This window comes from Andrographis paniculata, unplaced genomic scaffold (genome assembly GCF_009805555.1).
Source record: "Andrographis paniculata isolate CXL003 unplaced genomic scaffold, ASM980555v1 Contig34END, whole genome shotgun sequence".
Lineage (NCBI taxonomy): Eukaryota > Viridiplantae > Streptophyta > Magnoliopsida > Lamiales > Acanthaceae > Andrographis > Andrographis paniculata.
The window spans coordinates 5,556,525-5,573,523 of NW_026137567.1; the positions used below are offsets into that span (position 1 = coordinate 5,556,525).

The 16,999-nt window shown below is 35.2% G+C and overlaps 2 protein-coding genes across 3 annotated transcripts; both read right to left on the reverse strand.

The window, feature by feature from the left end:
* Nucleotides 1-455: 455 nt before the first annotated feature.
* LOC127248617 (receptor-like protein 44) lies at nucleotides 456-1,587 on the reverse strand. The gene has a single exon (XM_051271056.1). The coding sequence runs from the start codon at nucleotides 1,505-1,507 to the stop codon at nucleotides 692-694; it is 816 nt and encodes a 271-aa protein (XP_051127013.1). The 5' UTR covers nucleotides 1,508-1,587; the 3' UTR covers nucleotides 456-691.
* A 1,602-nt stretch (nucleotides 1,588-3,189) lies between these two features.
* Nucleotides 3,190-6,565, reverse strand: LOC127248614 (AP2-like ethylene-responsive transcription factor ANT). Of its 2 annotated transcripts, none has more exons than XM_051271054.1 (9): nucleotides 5,960-6,565; nucleotides 5,223-5,871; nucleotides 5,028-5,110; nucleotides 4,861-4,869; nucleotides 4,652-4,740; nucleotides 4,479-4,552; nucleotides 4,334-4,384; nucleotides 4,156-4,232; nucleotides 3,190-4,063 (listed from the first exon to the last, which is right to left on the reverse strand). In XM_051271054.1, exons 1-9 carry the CDS (start codon nucleotides 6,258-6,260, stop codon nucleotides 3,522-3,524), a joined length of 1,875 nt encoding a protein of 624 aa, XP_051127011.1. In that variant the 5' UTR covers nucleotides 6,261-6,565; the 3' UTR covers nucleotides 3,190-3,521. The 2 variants fall into 2 exon arrangements, with proteins under 2 accessions (XP_051127011.1, XP_051127010.1); XM_051271053.1 differs by having other exon boundaries at nucleotides 4,156-4,235.
* Nucleotides 6,566-16,999: the final 10,434 nt, after the last annotated feature.

Here is a 16,999-nt window from a genome sequence, read left to right on the forward strand (position 1 = left end):
ACCCAAAAAAAAAAAATATAATATAATAATAATAATCAAATTGAGAAATTCGAAGAGTAGTAGTACTATCACTGCTACTACAACATTGGTATTGATGAATGTGAGGTACAACAAGTACTGCAATGAAGGTCAAGGACCACATTCTGTTAATAATTTGAGTCGACTTGTATTGTAAGTGTTGAACTGGTTTAGATTTGATTTGATTGATTGATTGTACATGCATTAATGTAATAAAACATCACCAACGAGCTAATAAATAATCTTGTCTGCCCTGCCCAACTCCACTCTTCTCGAGTTCTTGTTCTTTTTGTCCCTTTTAATTTCCAAACAGTAATTAATTACTTCAAACATAATCTTAAAACTCACCCAACTCTCTGCCAAACTTCCCCCAACTTTCTTGTAAATGGTTTTAATGAATCAGATTTATTAGTATCATTTTATTTATTGAAAAGAAAAGAGAGACTGACAATATAACTTTCATAAAAATGTCAGCAAGATAAATAGCATAAAGAAACAAGACATTGTTGATGTTTATGGTCATCATTAGCCCATGTGATCACACCCTTGTGCTAATTTTCTTAATCATTATATTAACTAAGCATACATACCTGCAAAATTAATTGAATCAATAGCAAGTATTATCTCTAAAAGAAATGATCATATAATCTGCAGTAATGAATTAATTAATGAATCAATAATCAGGCATCAATTGGCTGATCTTGCCTTCGTCTTCATCGGCCAATTTCTTGTCTGTAAATCTCAACCAGATGCAGACGGCGGTGAAGCTGAGGACAAGGCTGAGAAAGCCACTCCCAAGTCCGATTCCGACAATGGCCAAAACAGACAAACCTCTGCTCTTCATGGGGGGCAAAGGGTATCCGTACAGGCCCTTGTTCCCCAAATAGGAGCTGGCATTGAACCGGGCCAGATTCCCGGTCCGGTTCCCGAGCGTCGGCGGAATCGGACCGGACAGCTCATTGCTCGACACGTCGAAGACGGCGAGGCGGACGAGCAACCCCAGCTGCTGCGGGATGGCGCCGGAGAGGCGGTTGTCGTGGAGATCGATGACGTTGAGGTAGGCGCAGAGAGCGAGCTGCGGCGGAATTGCGCCGGCGAGGCGGTTGGAGGAGAGGTTGAGGACGGCGAGATTGACGAGGTACTGTAAGTCGGCGGGGATGTCGCCGGCGATCTGGTTGGAGGAGAGGTCGAGGGCCTGCAAATTGGTGCAGTTGGAGAGGAAGGGGGAGATGGTGCCTTTGAGGGAGAGGTTGGGGAGGGAGAGCTTGTAGATTCTGCCATTGTTGCAGGTGGCGCCCTGGAGGAAGGAATTGAATCCCTGGCAAGGGTTTGCGAAGGTAGCTTTACTCCAGTTCTGCAATTTTCGGGTCGGATCCTCCAGGGACTCGCTCAGCCGGGTCAAGCACAGCTCGTCGTTCGGGTCCGCCGCCGCGAAGTACAGCACCACCGCCGCCGCCGCAGCCAGTAGATGTCCCCGGCAAATAGCCATGTGCGCCGCCGGCGAGGTTTGTTTAGTGGGAGGGGTGGGGGTGCATGGCAGGAATTTGGGGGTGGAGTGGTTAAATTGTGTGTAGATATATATATATGTAGTGGATGGGATGGGGTGGGGTGGGGGTGGGTTTTGGCAAAACAGCACTAAATTAGTGACACGGGTCGATGAAGATGGCGACGCCCCAGCTTCTGGTCTCAGGGGGTATAATAGTAATTTCATACTTTAAATATCCTTTAGTTTGCAATTCTTGATTCGACCCTACGCACTATTTATTGAGGAGAAATTTGGGGATATCAAATTGAATTAAGTTGGACTATGCATTTTTTTATTTTTTCTTTCCCTTTTTTTGTAATTTGACTTAAAAGAAATTATTTTTATATTTATTAAGACATTGTTATAGTGGTCACAGTATATATTGTGTGCTGACCAACTTCATATTATAACTACATACAACATGTAAATTATATCTAACACATGATATATATTGTTTAATTAAATATAGGATAATATAACTTTTATATAAAATTAATCTCACTCATATACATAGCTAGGATTAATTGTTTTCAATTAGTGTATTATCGTTGATTTGTAAAATTAGAGACAAGCATAAAATTGGCCATTCTGCCCTGGATTTGGAGGAGTGTTTTTACGAAAGCAATTTGCACAAGAATTGAAGTTTAATAAATTAAAAAATGATCCGATGGAGGATATGATATGATGCAAGCAAACAAGAAGAAGAAGAAGAGTAAATATGATGAGTGCAGAAGGCCAACATTCTGTTGGGGTTTAAGCTATAACTCCATTATTATACGATCGAAGACATATGTAGTTTTCTGGGCCATTAATTACAAAGTGATCAAGGATATCCGTGCAAGAACTTCTTCTTCTTCTTCAATTTTCTTGTTGCAGTCAGTCATGGTCCCTCACATAGACAGACAGACAGGCAGGCAGACAAAGAGACAGTGTGCAATGACGATGGCGATGATGATATATAATAATGATGCGATGAGACCAAATTCTATGGTGGTCAGAATTTCGGACACCAAACCCTAATTTGTCATGACAATTCAGTATGTATACAGCACTTTTGGGATTATATATATGATCTGGGCTGTGAGTTTTGAGTAAGACACATGTTTGATGGTCCTGATTTCCAGGAACATATATATATATATATATAGATAGATAGATACAACAATAATCAGATTGTGATCATCATGAGATGGAGATGCTGGAGACAGTAGTGATGATGAATGGGTCATTAATTGGGAGTGGGGAGAGGAGGGCTAATTGGACAACAGATTTTAATCATGCTTGCCTTCGATGCTGATTTGTAAACTCTCTACAAACACACGTACAAATATATATATATATATATGCATAGAGAGAGAGAAATCTATAGGTGGGCGGGTGATGTGTAGAAGAGAAGAGAGGTCTCAGAAAATGAGTAATGAAAGTGCAACAACCATAAAGTGTGTGGTACCTATTGAACCAAAGTTTCAAAAGACACCCCACAATCCAGAAGACTAGGAAATCATTGGGCCTGAAGAATGGAAACTATATACTCCTTGGTTGATTAGCCCTTTGGATACTAATAATAATATATCCAGCTGGAGATTGATGGATGTTGCAAATCTAAATCTTGATTTGTGTGGATTGAATTTGTACGAAAAAAGGACTTCACCCTCAACGGTCTCTCATATATAGAAATGGTGGTTGTCTAAAAATTACAGACTCGTTGAAATGACATTCCTATTAATTATGACATGATAATCCAACCATCAAGTCAACTTCTTGGGCTATTTTGCATCTGTCTCATCCATCCACTGTTCTTGTTGACGTTCAATTCAGCTGCCATTCCCAAATCTTCATCATCTTCTTCCTTGCACTTACCACAGAACAAAGCTCGACATACGACGTAATAAAAATTTCATTAAAAGATTTAAAAATTCATTAATCTCCCAAAACTCCCCAATCCACCAACTAAAGCAGCAATACATCATAAGATCGATCATGCATCAGTCCATGCAGAAAACAATGGCACCTGAGGCCTCATCTGAGCCACCCCCGGCGACGGCGCAGCCATCCACGCCGTCGTCGTCGCTGTGCTCGGGAAAAACTTCGACGCAATCGGAGACGGAAACGCAAACTGCACCGGCAAAACGGCATTCTTCTCTTGACTGCCCTCCCTAGAGCAGCTCAAACTCATCATCTTCCCCGCTGCCGCTGGCAGCGACGGCTCATTCACGTTTTGCGGTTGGCGCGAGCTCATCATCATTTCATCGACAGGGACGGAGAAACTCGGATCCTTAAAATCGGGCATCCCACATTTGCTGTCTTTTTCTTCCACATTGATCCTAGGAGAAGATATCCTGCTGTCGTTACAAGAGACAATGTCTTTGCAGCGGCGCGCCATTTCACCAGAGATGAGGCCATTGCTTTCCATGATCCTCTCCACGTCGTACCGCGATATGTCGAAGTTCGTCACTGCGTTGACGCCTCGAAATTTAATCGCAGCCACATCATAAGCCTCGGCAGCTTCTTCTTGTGTGCCTGAAAATTACAATGTGTGAATTTCCATTACATGTATAAATATCCTTAAAAAAGAGCTGTTCTTTCGGTGATCTGTCGATCTATGGACTCACTGAATGTGCCGAGGTAAAGATCCTTATTTCCGGCCACGCGGCCAATTCGGGCTTGCCACCGGCCGTGCTGATGATGTCTGCTAAAGAACATTACATAAGGGGATCAGATTTCACCTAAAAAAGATATGTCCAAATCAAGAAGATCACAAACAATTCAAGAGAAGTGATATATCAAGACCTTGTCACTCCTCTGTAAATCGAAGCTCCCCTAGAGAATCCACTGCTTTTCCTACATCATTAAAAAGGGCAGTTTGATGATGATCATTAATTCATTACATCATTAGTTAAAACAATGAAGTGAATTGAACAGGGCCTCAGTCTACCTTCTTAAGTGAGCAACATACTCTTGTCTGCTCATGTTTTGCATATCTTCAAGCTCTTGATGATAATTCTCTAACTGCACAAGGGTTTTGATCAAGAACATCATTGTACTACTTTATTGCCTTAGGAACAAACGATGTTGTCTGAAGGACAAACAATAAGTCAAAAAACACACTGGAAAATTGATATGTGTTGAAGGCCCCCAGTACTTGAGTGCTGCCAAGTCATAAGCTCTTGCAGCCTTTTCTTCCATATCATACCCTCCTAAAGATTGACATGTGCATCAAATTGTGTCCCAATTGTAGGTTTAAGTAGCAAATCTTATTACACTTTATTTAGAAAGCAAGAATTTATTCACAAAAGGCGGGTGGGGGGGTTGGTTACCTAGATAAACTGGATATGTTGTATTGAAGTGTCATCATCCCAGATGAACCAAGATTTTCGGAACAAAAACAGAAAAAACAGGGCAAACGTTAGTAATGAGGAGAAATGTAAAGACAAATATACATGTGGAAAAGAAGTAAATTTGATAAGGTAAGTATTTCAAGAACCTTGTCTTCCCTTCCTGCTCTGGCCCTCCTTCTTACAGCTGTTGTCCCATAGATGCGCCTCATATCTGCCTGTCCATCTGTGCCTGAAAAACAGATTCGAGATTGGAGGAAGAATTATTACAATAATGTCTAAAGATTAGCAAAAAAGGGGGAAAGGAAATTAGTTATTTAAAAATATAAATAAATAAATTGAACCTTGTGACACCTCTATACTGAGAGGTTCTTTGTCCGAATGTATCAATGGATTTCCTATGAACAATCTGCTTCTGATCAACCTTTTCAGGGCCCCTTTTCTTGTTATCCAAAACTAAGCATTCAGCCATGGCTGGTGGGATGTGCTGTGAACCTGTGACACAGCTTGACTGGGAGCCAGGGCTCATCGACAAGCTCAGAGACTGCAAATCGCCATACCCCATCGAACCCATAGCAGCAGCAGCAGCAGCAGAAGCAGAAGCAGAATCCTCGACATTGTCGTCAATACAAATCCCCATTTTCTGCTGCAATCCCTGGCTGTCCGAATAGTTTCTCGGCACCCAGTTCTTCATGTCGTCAGCCATTCTTGGGAGCTGGAGATTGCAATCTTCTCCTCCTGCCTGGTACATTTCTTGGCCCCTGAATGGGGGCGGGGGGTAGTGTGGGAACTCATGAACCTGAATTTGTTGCTGCTTGGAACCCTCCTGATGATGATGATGATGGCCCAGAAAATCTTGGCCGTTGTTGGTGTGGGTTTCAGGGTTATGCTGGTAGTACATACTGTCCAGGCTTAGAGCCATACCTCCATCACTACACCCTTCATAGTTATGGGCCCCCATTGTTGCTCCTCCAAAAAAATCCTCCAGTTTGGCTGTCCAATTAACCATTAGTCCATACAAAAACTAAAAAAACAAAAAAAAAAAAAAAAAAGGGGGTTTAAAATGGGTTAAAAATGGAACCTTGGGGATGTGATCTGTTGATGGCTTCCATCAAGCACAATGATCCATCAGACTTGAGTGGCATGACTGTGAGATGAGAGTACAAGTCGGCATTATCCGCCATGACCCCGTAGTAGATTCCTGGAAAGGCTAAACCAGAAGAAAAGTTAATGGGAAGTGCAGCAGCAGCAGAGGAGACAGCAGGATCATCTTGAGGCTGTGGGTGTTGGGGAGGAGGAGCTGAATCCTCCATTGTTGGAGCAGAGAGAGAAAATCCCAACCAGTTGCTCTGGTTGCTGCCGCCACTTTGATTACTACTCATGTTGTTTTTTTTTTTTTTTAATTGGATTGGATTTTAGATGGATATGTGTGTCAATGATTGGAAGCAAGTAAACTAATCATACACTACACTACACTGGTTCTGGTTCTTCTTCTTCTTCTTCTTCCCTCCATATTTGAAAGAAGATTAAAAGAGGAGGAGGGGGGTTGGTGGGGATATGTTTGTTTTGTTTTGTAGCGGCAGAATGAAAATCTAAACCAAAATCTAATCTAGCCAAAGCCAAAGGGGCATCTCTTCTTCTCTCTGGCTGAATCTATGGCCGTTTCTTTTGCTTTCTTTAATTTAGAGAGATGTGTGTCTGAAATGAAAGGATTTCTAAAGAGAACAAAGCATGGCCCTTTAAACTAAACAAAAAGAATGAGTTCCAGCAAACAATGCTGGGCATCCTTCCTGCATTCCATTGGGATCCGAGCCCGAGAAAGACACCTTCTTTTGCTTTTTCCACCTCCGCTCCTCTCTCTCTCTCTCTCTCTCTCTCTCTGTTTCTCCCTCCTCTCTTTTCCTTTTTACACAAATCAATCCCCTTTTTTCATTACATACATACAGACAGACAGACAACGTGAGACTATACATACATACATTAATTATTACATAATTGATTTGTAATTCACAATTGCCATTTGAAATTCTCCTCAATTTTTATTTTTTTTACTACTACCACTATGTCGATAAGGCTGCAACGTCCAAATTTAAAGCTTGCTTCTTCATTCCAAGTATGGAATTCTGATGGGATGCAGGAAAACAGTTCATTGTTGCCCAGAGAAGCCCGATGCTCTGTTCGGGAAAGACAATTATTACACCAACAATGCAATGTAATGCAATGACATGTATTAGAAATATCATCCTCATCCATCCAAATGGATTCCACGAATTATTCACCCAATCCAATCCAATCCAAGACAAGAGTTTTAGAGAGATAGAGAGAAAGAAACAAAGAAAAAGGGTGGGTACTATGCTGTGGTGAGCAGAATTAATACGACATGATGTAACAATCAATTGGCCTGTCCTACTCCCCTGCAGCCACCCTAGACGATATCTAACATCCTTAACTAAAAAATTTCCATTTTCTTAATTTTAGGTTATCAGATTCAATGCTAGCCAAAATCTTTACATGGATTTCTCCAGGCAGAGGAAAGGAAAACTCGATCCGGTCATTTCACACATTCTTGGACAGTCCCCGGACCTCAGTTCCCGGATCCCTTCACTCCTCAGCCCAATCAACGGTCTACCTACCCCCGGTTCTCCGCACCCTGGACTTGCTAAATATATATGTATATGTATATATGTATATCCAGCCCCTGTTCTGTGTAGCTCTGGACGACTGCTGCTGCTGGTACCTACAGTTGGTATAGAGCATAGGTATCTATAATCTATTCTAATCTAATCTACTCTTCTTATTACACAGAGGTACTATATTATTCATTACCACTCGACCATCCTCCGAAAAAGCGACTCTTATTAGAAAAAGAACCAAAAGCGTGTTTGCAGCGGCCGCGCGTACAGTAGGAAAGAGAGAAAGAGAGAATACTTACATTATATAGAGCAAGAAAAGAAAGTGGTTTTGACTGAAAGGAGGGAGAGACTAGAGAGCATGCTTATGCTTACGGGGTGGGTGGGTGGGTGGGGCAACAATTTAATTTAATTTAATTTTTAATTTTTAAAATTTTAATTTTATTGCAATTGTTTGTACTATGGTAAGAAAAAAAGGGAAGTTAGTGTTTGTTCGAAGTTTGAAATAAATTTGAACTTCTTTCTGCACTTTGTCCAAATTTGGGCATCCATTTTCTTCACATATTTTACTAATGACTTTTGTTTGTACATTCTTCGGCTCTGTCATGCATTTATTGCTCTCTATAATGAATTAATTATAGATGTATAGATATACATATATATATATACATACATACAAAAAGGAGTATGTTTGTGTGTATATATATGATGAATTATTCCAAGTGCTTTTGAGACTTTGATCGATCCATCTTTTGGGATATTGATTAATTAGTTGTTCACAGGCAGACACGAAAGACAAAACCACAGAACAAGATTGGAGCATTATGTAGTAAAATTTCTTTTTCTTTATCGGTGTGTTTTTTGACTTGGAAAAAGGGCTTTGGTTGGAACCCTTTAGGCCTGCTGCCTCATACTAGTGTTTAGAAGAAAAAAAAAAAAAAAAAAACCATTTTTGTTACTCTATTTCATTTAATTAATGCTCCATAAAAATGTACTTATACAATACACTATATACATATCAAATGTCAAGTTATATATTTCGATTAGCACATGTTGTGTTAATTGAACCAAATCCATTCTTTATCATCACGCTGATTTAATTAAATTAGGATCGTAATATCTATCATAGTTCAAGAAATATTCTTTAACTATTACTTGTCTTTTTATTGCATGCAATCCAATGCAAAGCCGAGTTTGTTTAGATAGGAGTTTTTGTTGGTTTTTGAAAATTTGAAAGTTAAAAAAAAATAAATAAAAAATTAGTATTGATTTAATATTTTGTGAAAAAAAAAAAAATTAATTCGATGTGATATTTTTTTTAAAATAAACAGTAACAAATAAATAGAAATGTATTCTGTAAATAGAGCTTTAATTAGCTTAGGTTTGTTTGGAATAATGAATAGTAGTAATAATTTTTAACAAGGAGTTGGAGTTGAACTTCAAGTTGAGCCCACAAAATCAGGAGCGTTGAATTCAATTAATCTTCCGTGGGGTCCACCCAAATGATGGATCGTACTCCCGACACGTGGCATTCTGTCCGATATGATTAATTAATTAATTAGAAGCAGTAGTATTAGGACCAGTTTAATTAAATAGCTCTGCTATCATCCAAAAAGGACAGACATTAAGATTTCAGAAGCTTTCCATTTCAGGACATCACAAATTCAGACCATAAATATAAATAAATGAAGAAACATGTTTGAGCACAATTAAATTAAAATTAATTAAAAGTGCTATTTTTATTAATCAATTAGTAGTATACATACGTTAGTAATAATGATAATCATTAAGAAATGAGAGCAAATTAATATTTCATGTGTAAAATGGCAATAAAACCAAAAGGGCCTCTACCCTGCATGCCCTAAATTATCCTAATACTACAATAGATCCCATGACACGTCATCACTGGCATTTTCTGCATGCATGCTTTCACGGAGACACTTGATCGATCGTTTTGGTTTTATACTTTTATTTATCAAAAAAAATTATTTAAATTATCATATTAATTTTATTATTATTTTATTTTTTTCAAACTCACGATCCAAACGTAAAAAAATAAATAAATAAATAAATAAAATTGAATTTATATAATTTCCTTGATTTTTAGTCCAATACGTAATCAAGAAAGAACAAAATAGGAATGGGGAATTCTTGTTCTTGGGAGGGCCCGGGAGTGCAACTCCATCCCACCAGACGACAGAGCCATCCGCCCATCTGGCGCGGGACGCCTGGGACCTCGGAAGAATGAAGAAATGAAAATTGGATTTGAGCATCAGGAGATCCAAACAAGATCTAGCGAGAGAAGACAGGTTAGAGGGTGAAACAGGAGTCAACTGTGTATAAAGTGGATTAGGGATAGCAACATAACTGATCAGAATGAGCAGCAGCAGCAGCAGCAGCATCAGAAAGCAGAAGCCTCATCTATATATATATATATATATATCTGTGGATGAGAGAGAGAGAGAGAGAGAGGGAGAGAGAGAGAGGAAAAGGGGTCTGAGTAATTCGCCCTTTTGGTAGGGCCCGAAATTTATTAAAGCAATTGAAGGGAAGGGAAGCATTTATTTAAAACTCTCATGGCAAATTTCTTGCAGCAAGGCTCTACACAATTAATTGGGCATCACCTATATATATATAAATGTATATATGTATGTATAGCCTAGCCTACTATTCTATATAATCTATTCTATTCTCTCCTCCTAACCTTTTAGTAGTAGTCTCTGAAATGTCCTACTCCCAAGCATGACTGTCTTGTCATATTCACCCCAAGATTCTCTTTCTCTCTCTCTCTCTCTCTACATATACATAAAGACTTATATGTATATTCATGCATGCACGTCTTCTACATGGATTTTTCAAAAAAAAATTACGAGTAAAAAAACATTACTCTATTACTTTTTTTATAAATAAATAATATTACCTCCGTCCGTCTTCTAATGTCCATATTTTTATTTTCGTCCGTTTTATTTATTTTATTTTTAAAAAAAAAAAAAATTATGCACTTTAATTTTATTTAAAAAAAATTTAATTTATAATTTTTTAAATTTTAATTATACTAATGAGTTATTTTAATTTTAATTTATAATTATTTTTATTATACAATAATTATTTTTATTAATATATTTTAAATTATTTACTAATTATACCCCTCATAAATTCTCGTGTCTACGGTAAACCAAATAAAATATCTGGGACAGAGGGAGTATATATTAAATTTTTTAATAACATTTATACAAAATTGTATCATAAAAAAAATATTAGATAAAAACACCATAATGTAAGTAAGATGAGCATTGCCTCTCGTCTTGTTAAAACAAACATCGTTATCTTATGGAAATGCACTTAGTCATATATTTTTTGAAAAACTATCACAACTTCATTTACGTAGAGACTTTTTAAATTTTAGAATTTTTTTAAAATAATAAAAATTAGTATTTTTGTACTTAATATATTTTTTTTTAAAGTATTGCTTATACATAATGTCAACTTAAAACATATATATACTATTAAATAACAATATATGATGTAAATCTACATAATATATAATCCTTCCGTTTAAAAATAATAGAGACATTTGAGATTGACACGAGAATTAAAGAATAATAGTATTATATTGATAGTCGGTGTAAATATATTTTTAAAAGATTAAAATGTTCATACTTTATATAATTATTATAAAAAAAACGAGAATAGTTTTGTAAAATAGTAAAAAAATTATTACCATAAATAAAAATGAAACTATTATTTTAAAATAAATAAAATTAAAAAATTGGACTATTAATGAAGTATATTCATTCAACACATCTACAAGTATCAACTAACAATGTATGATTTACAAGTTTCAATTGTGTTAAATAGAAGTCCATGTTGTCCGGGTTTTTTACATGTGTTGATGTGGCCAATCAACACCGTAGTCATTCTTATACAAAATAATAAAAACTACCGAACTAAGGTTATTTTCAACCCATCGTTTTATTTTTGCAGTTGCTACAGTACAAATGCAATTGATCTACCGTACTTTTACTTCAACTATAAACTTCAATTTTTAGTCCAAAAATATATTCCCTATATATTCTTCTTTTATAGTATTATTTTATATAACTTTTTATATATATAAATTACACCCCAACTTTAATTATTTTTACATTATAATTCATTAACATATAATTTATATTTTATTTTATATAAATTAACATTTAACTATTTAAAGACAAATAACTATTTAAAATAAAAAAATTATACATAATTTTTTATAAAATAAAAGTACATGTAACTTTAAAAAAATAAAATTATATATTAATTTTAAAAATAAAATTATACATTATTTTAAAAAAAAATAAAATTCTATATCATTTTTCAAAAAATAAAATTATACAATCACTTTTAAAAAATAAATTTATACATAATTTTTTAATATATAAAATTATATATCATATTTTAAAAAATAAAATTACACAATACATCAAAATACAAAAAATACCACAAAATATCATAAAACCTCCTCTCCACAGTGTTACTCCATTTTCTGGGGGTGGGTTGGAGTAACACTGTATATTACTTCAAAAATGGGGGTGGGTTGGAATTTTTTTGCACAACTCACTGCATAAATGCAGTGGATTGGAGTGGTATATTGACTATATAAAAAATATAAAAGCCAAAATATATCTTAACACACCCCGTTAAATGTTAAATGTTAAAAGTGTAAAGATAAATCATATTCCTACGGTGTGTTTGTTTGGAGGATTGGATTTTAAATACACTATTCATTTTATTTTTTTCCCAAAAAATATCAAATCAAATACCTATTTTTTATTTTTTATATTATACTAAAAATCAATTTTACATTCAAAATATCACATCAACATCTATTTAATATCAAATTGTTATTCAAATTATAAATAAATACATTGTTTTTTTTTTTTTATTCAATAGGTTGAATATCCATCTATCTAAACACACCCTTGATTTGGATCGTTATTCTATACACTACTAATATATATATATATATATATATGTATGGAGGGGGCCCATTTATGAATGAGAAGTATAGTAATTAACAAATGATGAGATTGACTTAGGAAAAAGAAGAATTGGGAGTAATAATAATTTACATTGGGAACTTGACTGCCTTTGAATACCTAAAGCAGACATACAACAAAGTTGGTTTGGTGCTCTCACTGACCAATGGAGCCTACGTAATGCATGCATGTCATAATATATATATATATATATATATATATGTTAGAATTAGGGCATATATCCCAATGCATGCATGCGAGTCTCAAAATTATATGGCCCCACTAATAACATCAAGACAAAATTACAAAAGAAAAGTTTGGAATTTGATTTTGGGCTCTGCCAATATGCCATGATTTATTTGATTTGATCTGATATATTCCCTAATTAATTAATTAAAGATGGTAGTAGCTAGCGAATACTGAAAATGACGAACAACGAAGTGGAATCTTTATTTTGATGCCACAAATTAATCATTGTACCAATTATGAAATCCTATGTATAAGCCTATAATGTCACTATAAAACAAGAATGGAATTGAAAAATGATCACATGGTTTTATATTATATTCTTACGAATTTGGAATCTTCAATTATTATTATTATTATTATTTTTTTGTGTAATTCGAAAAAAAAAAAAAAAACTAGAGTTAGATACTCTTTCTTATTTGTCCTCATATAAATAGAAATGTGCGAGTATTTGAAATCTTAAATATTAAAGTAATATTTTTTTTTTTTTAAAAAAAAACTTTATATGTAATTTAATATCCTAAATATAATTTTTATTTTTTATTGTCCAGCTATTTATTTTAAAATTACTCCCTTTCTCAATTAACATATTTTTTTTATTAGATGTGAAATCTAACAAGTTCAAATATTTAGTTTTTATATACTTACATTCTATTTATTAAATATAAAACATTATTTATTCAATTAAGACTATAACGATAATCCAAACTTATTATAATAAAAAAATATGACCATTTGACCCGTATGAAAATGAATTAAATTGTGAGATTATTATTATTATTATTATTATTATTATTATTATTAAATATGTACATTTTCCTTGTCTTTTTTTGCTTTGTTTTTATTTTGCATATGAACTTGCACCCTAAATAGGATATAGCCCAATTTGACATCAACCAAGACGGTATGCAATAAAGTTGGAGCCCAAGTAAAAATTACAATAAAAATAAATAAATGCCAATAAATAATCTTATATATGCTTACACAACACCAACACCAACACAAACCCAATCTCCATATGTATGCATAAATAATCCATACCTAATTATATGCAACCATGCATAAATACATATCTATATACAAACACAAGTCTAATTATATCAACGTATTATAAAGGCATTACAAAAATAATAATAATAATTTAACCTTAAAGTGGAAAATAAAAAAGAAAAATACTACACATTGCATGTATTTCAAATATTATGTAGGTGTCTGCTACCACTATCCGTAGCAACAATATATATATATATATATATATAGAATTTACAACAAACTAAGAACACAAATAACAAACACATACGAAACTTACATATGTAACACAAACAATGAAGATAAATCCGACGTATATATTGTAGACTCTAAATATATATGTCTAAATTCAATTAAATATAATGTATTTTGGAAGAAAATAAAATTTTAATAAAATAAATATATGATATTTAATTATGCATATATGTTAATTTCGTACAACAAATATCAATCAATAATGCAAAAATCTGTTTAAGATGGAAGATATCGTACAAATATTACATGCATAAATAGAGTCATAATATATTTGGCATCAGAATAAATTAATTTTGTCAATAAAAAAAAAATATAAATTAATATCTTCCAAAAAAGGATAATGATATAAAGATCTTGACAAGAAAAGAATGTGCACAATCAAATCCGTCAAGAATATAAAACAACATCTGACGAAAAAGAAAAGATTATAAAATCTTTATATTGGTCAATCAGAATAGGAGCTATGACCAGTTCATTTGAGACACCAAAGTTACATCGAGGTTTCAAGCAAAATGGTAAGCTTTTAGACTCTCTCTGTATTGTTTTTCATATTCTTCGTGTCATTCAAAGTGTTCTTCGTCAAAAGTCACTGATTTAGACAAATGATTCAATATTGGTTGATGAATCGATGGAGTTAACGTTATTCGTCGTATGTTCAAGCCGGAGGAAGGATCAAAGGTCCCAAAGCCGTTGAGGAATTCGTCAAAGCCAAGGAAAGGTCTTCAAAGTTCTTCTCAAAGCTTCAAAATGTTCATCGTGTTTTTCACAAAGTATCAACTAGGCCCTCTTCGATCCAAAAGTCAAAGGGATATGCCGCCAAAAGTGCTATGGAGCACCAAATCTACCTCTTCAAGAATCAAAGCTCCAAAAGCCGTTGAAGAATCCATCAAAGCCAAGGAAAAACATCCAAAGTTTATCCCAAAATTTTGAGGTGTTCATCGCGTTCTCCACCAAAGCATCAACTCGGCCCTCTTCGATCCAAAAGTCAAAGGGACACGCCGCCGAAAGTGTTATGGAGCACCAAATCCACCTCTTTAAGGATCAAAGCTCTAAAAGCCATTGAAGAATCCATCAAAGCCAAGAAAGTGCATCCAAAGTTCATTCCAAAGCTTCAAAGTGTTCGTCACGTTTTTCGTCAAAAGCATCAACCAAGCCATCTTCGATCCAAAAGTTAAAGGGAAACGCCGCCAAAAGTGTTATGGAGCACCAAATCCACATCCTCAAAGATCAAAACTGCGGATCGTCTAAAGAAGACATCAAATCCAAAGTTAAAGATCAAATTGCCCGCACGGAGACCGAAGCTCTCCAAAAGGTGGAAAAAACAAACCAAAGATCAAAGCCGCAGATCGTCTAAAGAAGACATCAAATCCAAAGCCGACGATCAAATCGCCCACACGAAGACCGAAATTTTCCAAAAGGCGGAAAAGGCAAACCAAAGATCAAAGTCGCGGATCGTCCAAATGAGACATCAAATCCAAAGCCGACGATCAAGCCACCAACACGGAGACCAAAGCCCTCCAAAAGGCGGCAAAGCCAAATAAAAAATCAAAGTCACAGATCGTCCAAAGAAGACATCAAATCCAAAGCCGACGATCGAATCGTCCACACAACGAAGCTCTTCAAAAGACGGAAAAGACAAACCAAAGATCAAAGCTACGGATTGTCCAAAGAAGACATCAAATCCAAAGGTGAGGATCAAATCGTCCGCATGGAGACCAAAATCCTCCAAAAGGCGGCAAAACCAAATCTAAGATCAAAGTCTCGGATCGTCCAAAGAAGACATCAAGTCTAAAGCTGACGATCAAATTGCCTACACGGAGACCAAAGCCCTCCAAAAGGCGGCAAAGTCAAATCAAAGATCAAAGCCTCAGATCGTTCAAATAGGACATCAAATCCAAAGCCGACGATCAAATCGCCCACACGAAGACCGAAGTTTTCCAAAAGGCGGAAAAGGCAAACCAAAGATCAAAGTCGCGGATCGTCCAAATGAGACATCAAATCCAAAGCCGACGATCAAGCCACCAACACGGAGACCAAAGCCCTCCAAAAGGCGGCAAAGCCAAATCAAAAATCAAAGTCACAGATCGTCCAAAGAAGACATCAAATCCAAAGCCGACGATCGAATCGTCCACACAACGAAGCTCTTCAAAAGACGGAAAAGACAAACCAAAGATCAAAGCTACGGATTGTCCAAAGAAGACATCAAATCCAAAGGTGAGGATCAAATCGTCCGCATGGAGACCAAAATCCTCCAAAAGGCGGCAAAACCAAATCTAAGATCAAAGTCTCGGATCGTCCAAAGAAGACATCAAGTCTAAAGCTGACGATCAAATTGCCTACACGGAGACCAAAGCCCTCCAAAAGGCGGCAAAGTCAAATCAAAGATCAAAGCCTCAGATCGTTCAAATAGGACATCAAATCCAAAGCCGACGATCAAATCACCTACACGGGGACCAAAGTCTTCCAAAGTCCGGCAAAAATCAAACCGAAGACCAAATCTCTTCGGATCAAAGAAGCCATAGAAAATCAAGTTGAAAAACAAATCGACCCGAAGGGAGAATCAAATGACCCATTTAGAGAATATGGTCCGCTTTAAATTCAAATCATATATAATTTGTACAAATTTTGTATTTATTAAAAATAGCGCAATTTTTTTTCTATATATATATATAAATTGATTTCCATAATAAGTCCAAGAAACAGGAATAATTTCTCACACATCACACTTCATCATCATCCATATTTATCAATTTTAACATTTGCTCCAACTACATACAATAACATTATTAGTACCCTAAACTTACAGACAACAATCAAGCAGTCTAAAATAAATAAATAAATAATTAATACTTTATTTTATAATTTTTGGAGATATTTTATTGAAAAAAAATATTTAAAATATTTTGCGTTTTTTATTTGTATAAAACTTGCATAATTTAGGTT

What these genes read in the sequence shown, in the direction of transcription:
- LOC127248614 (XM_051271053.1), bottom strand. Translation starts at nt 6,260, where the DNA reads ATGAGTAGTAATCAAAGTGGCGGCAGCAACCAGAGCAACTGGTTGGGA. An exon ending in CAACACATATCAATTTTCCA is followed by an intron (nt 4,553 to 4,651) that starts GTGTGTTTTTTG and finishes ACCCTTGTGCAG; the next exon opens with TTAGAGAATTATCATCAAGA. An exon ending in TATGTTGCTCACTTAAGAAG is followed by an intron (nt 4,385 to 4,478) that starts GTAGACTGAGGC and finishes TTAATGATGTAG; the next exon opens with GAAAAGCAGTGGATTCTCTA.
- LOC127248617 (XM_051271056.1), bottom strand. Translation starts at nt 1,507, where the DNA reads ATGGCTATTTGCCGGGGACATCTACTGGCTGCGGCGGCGGCGGTGGTG.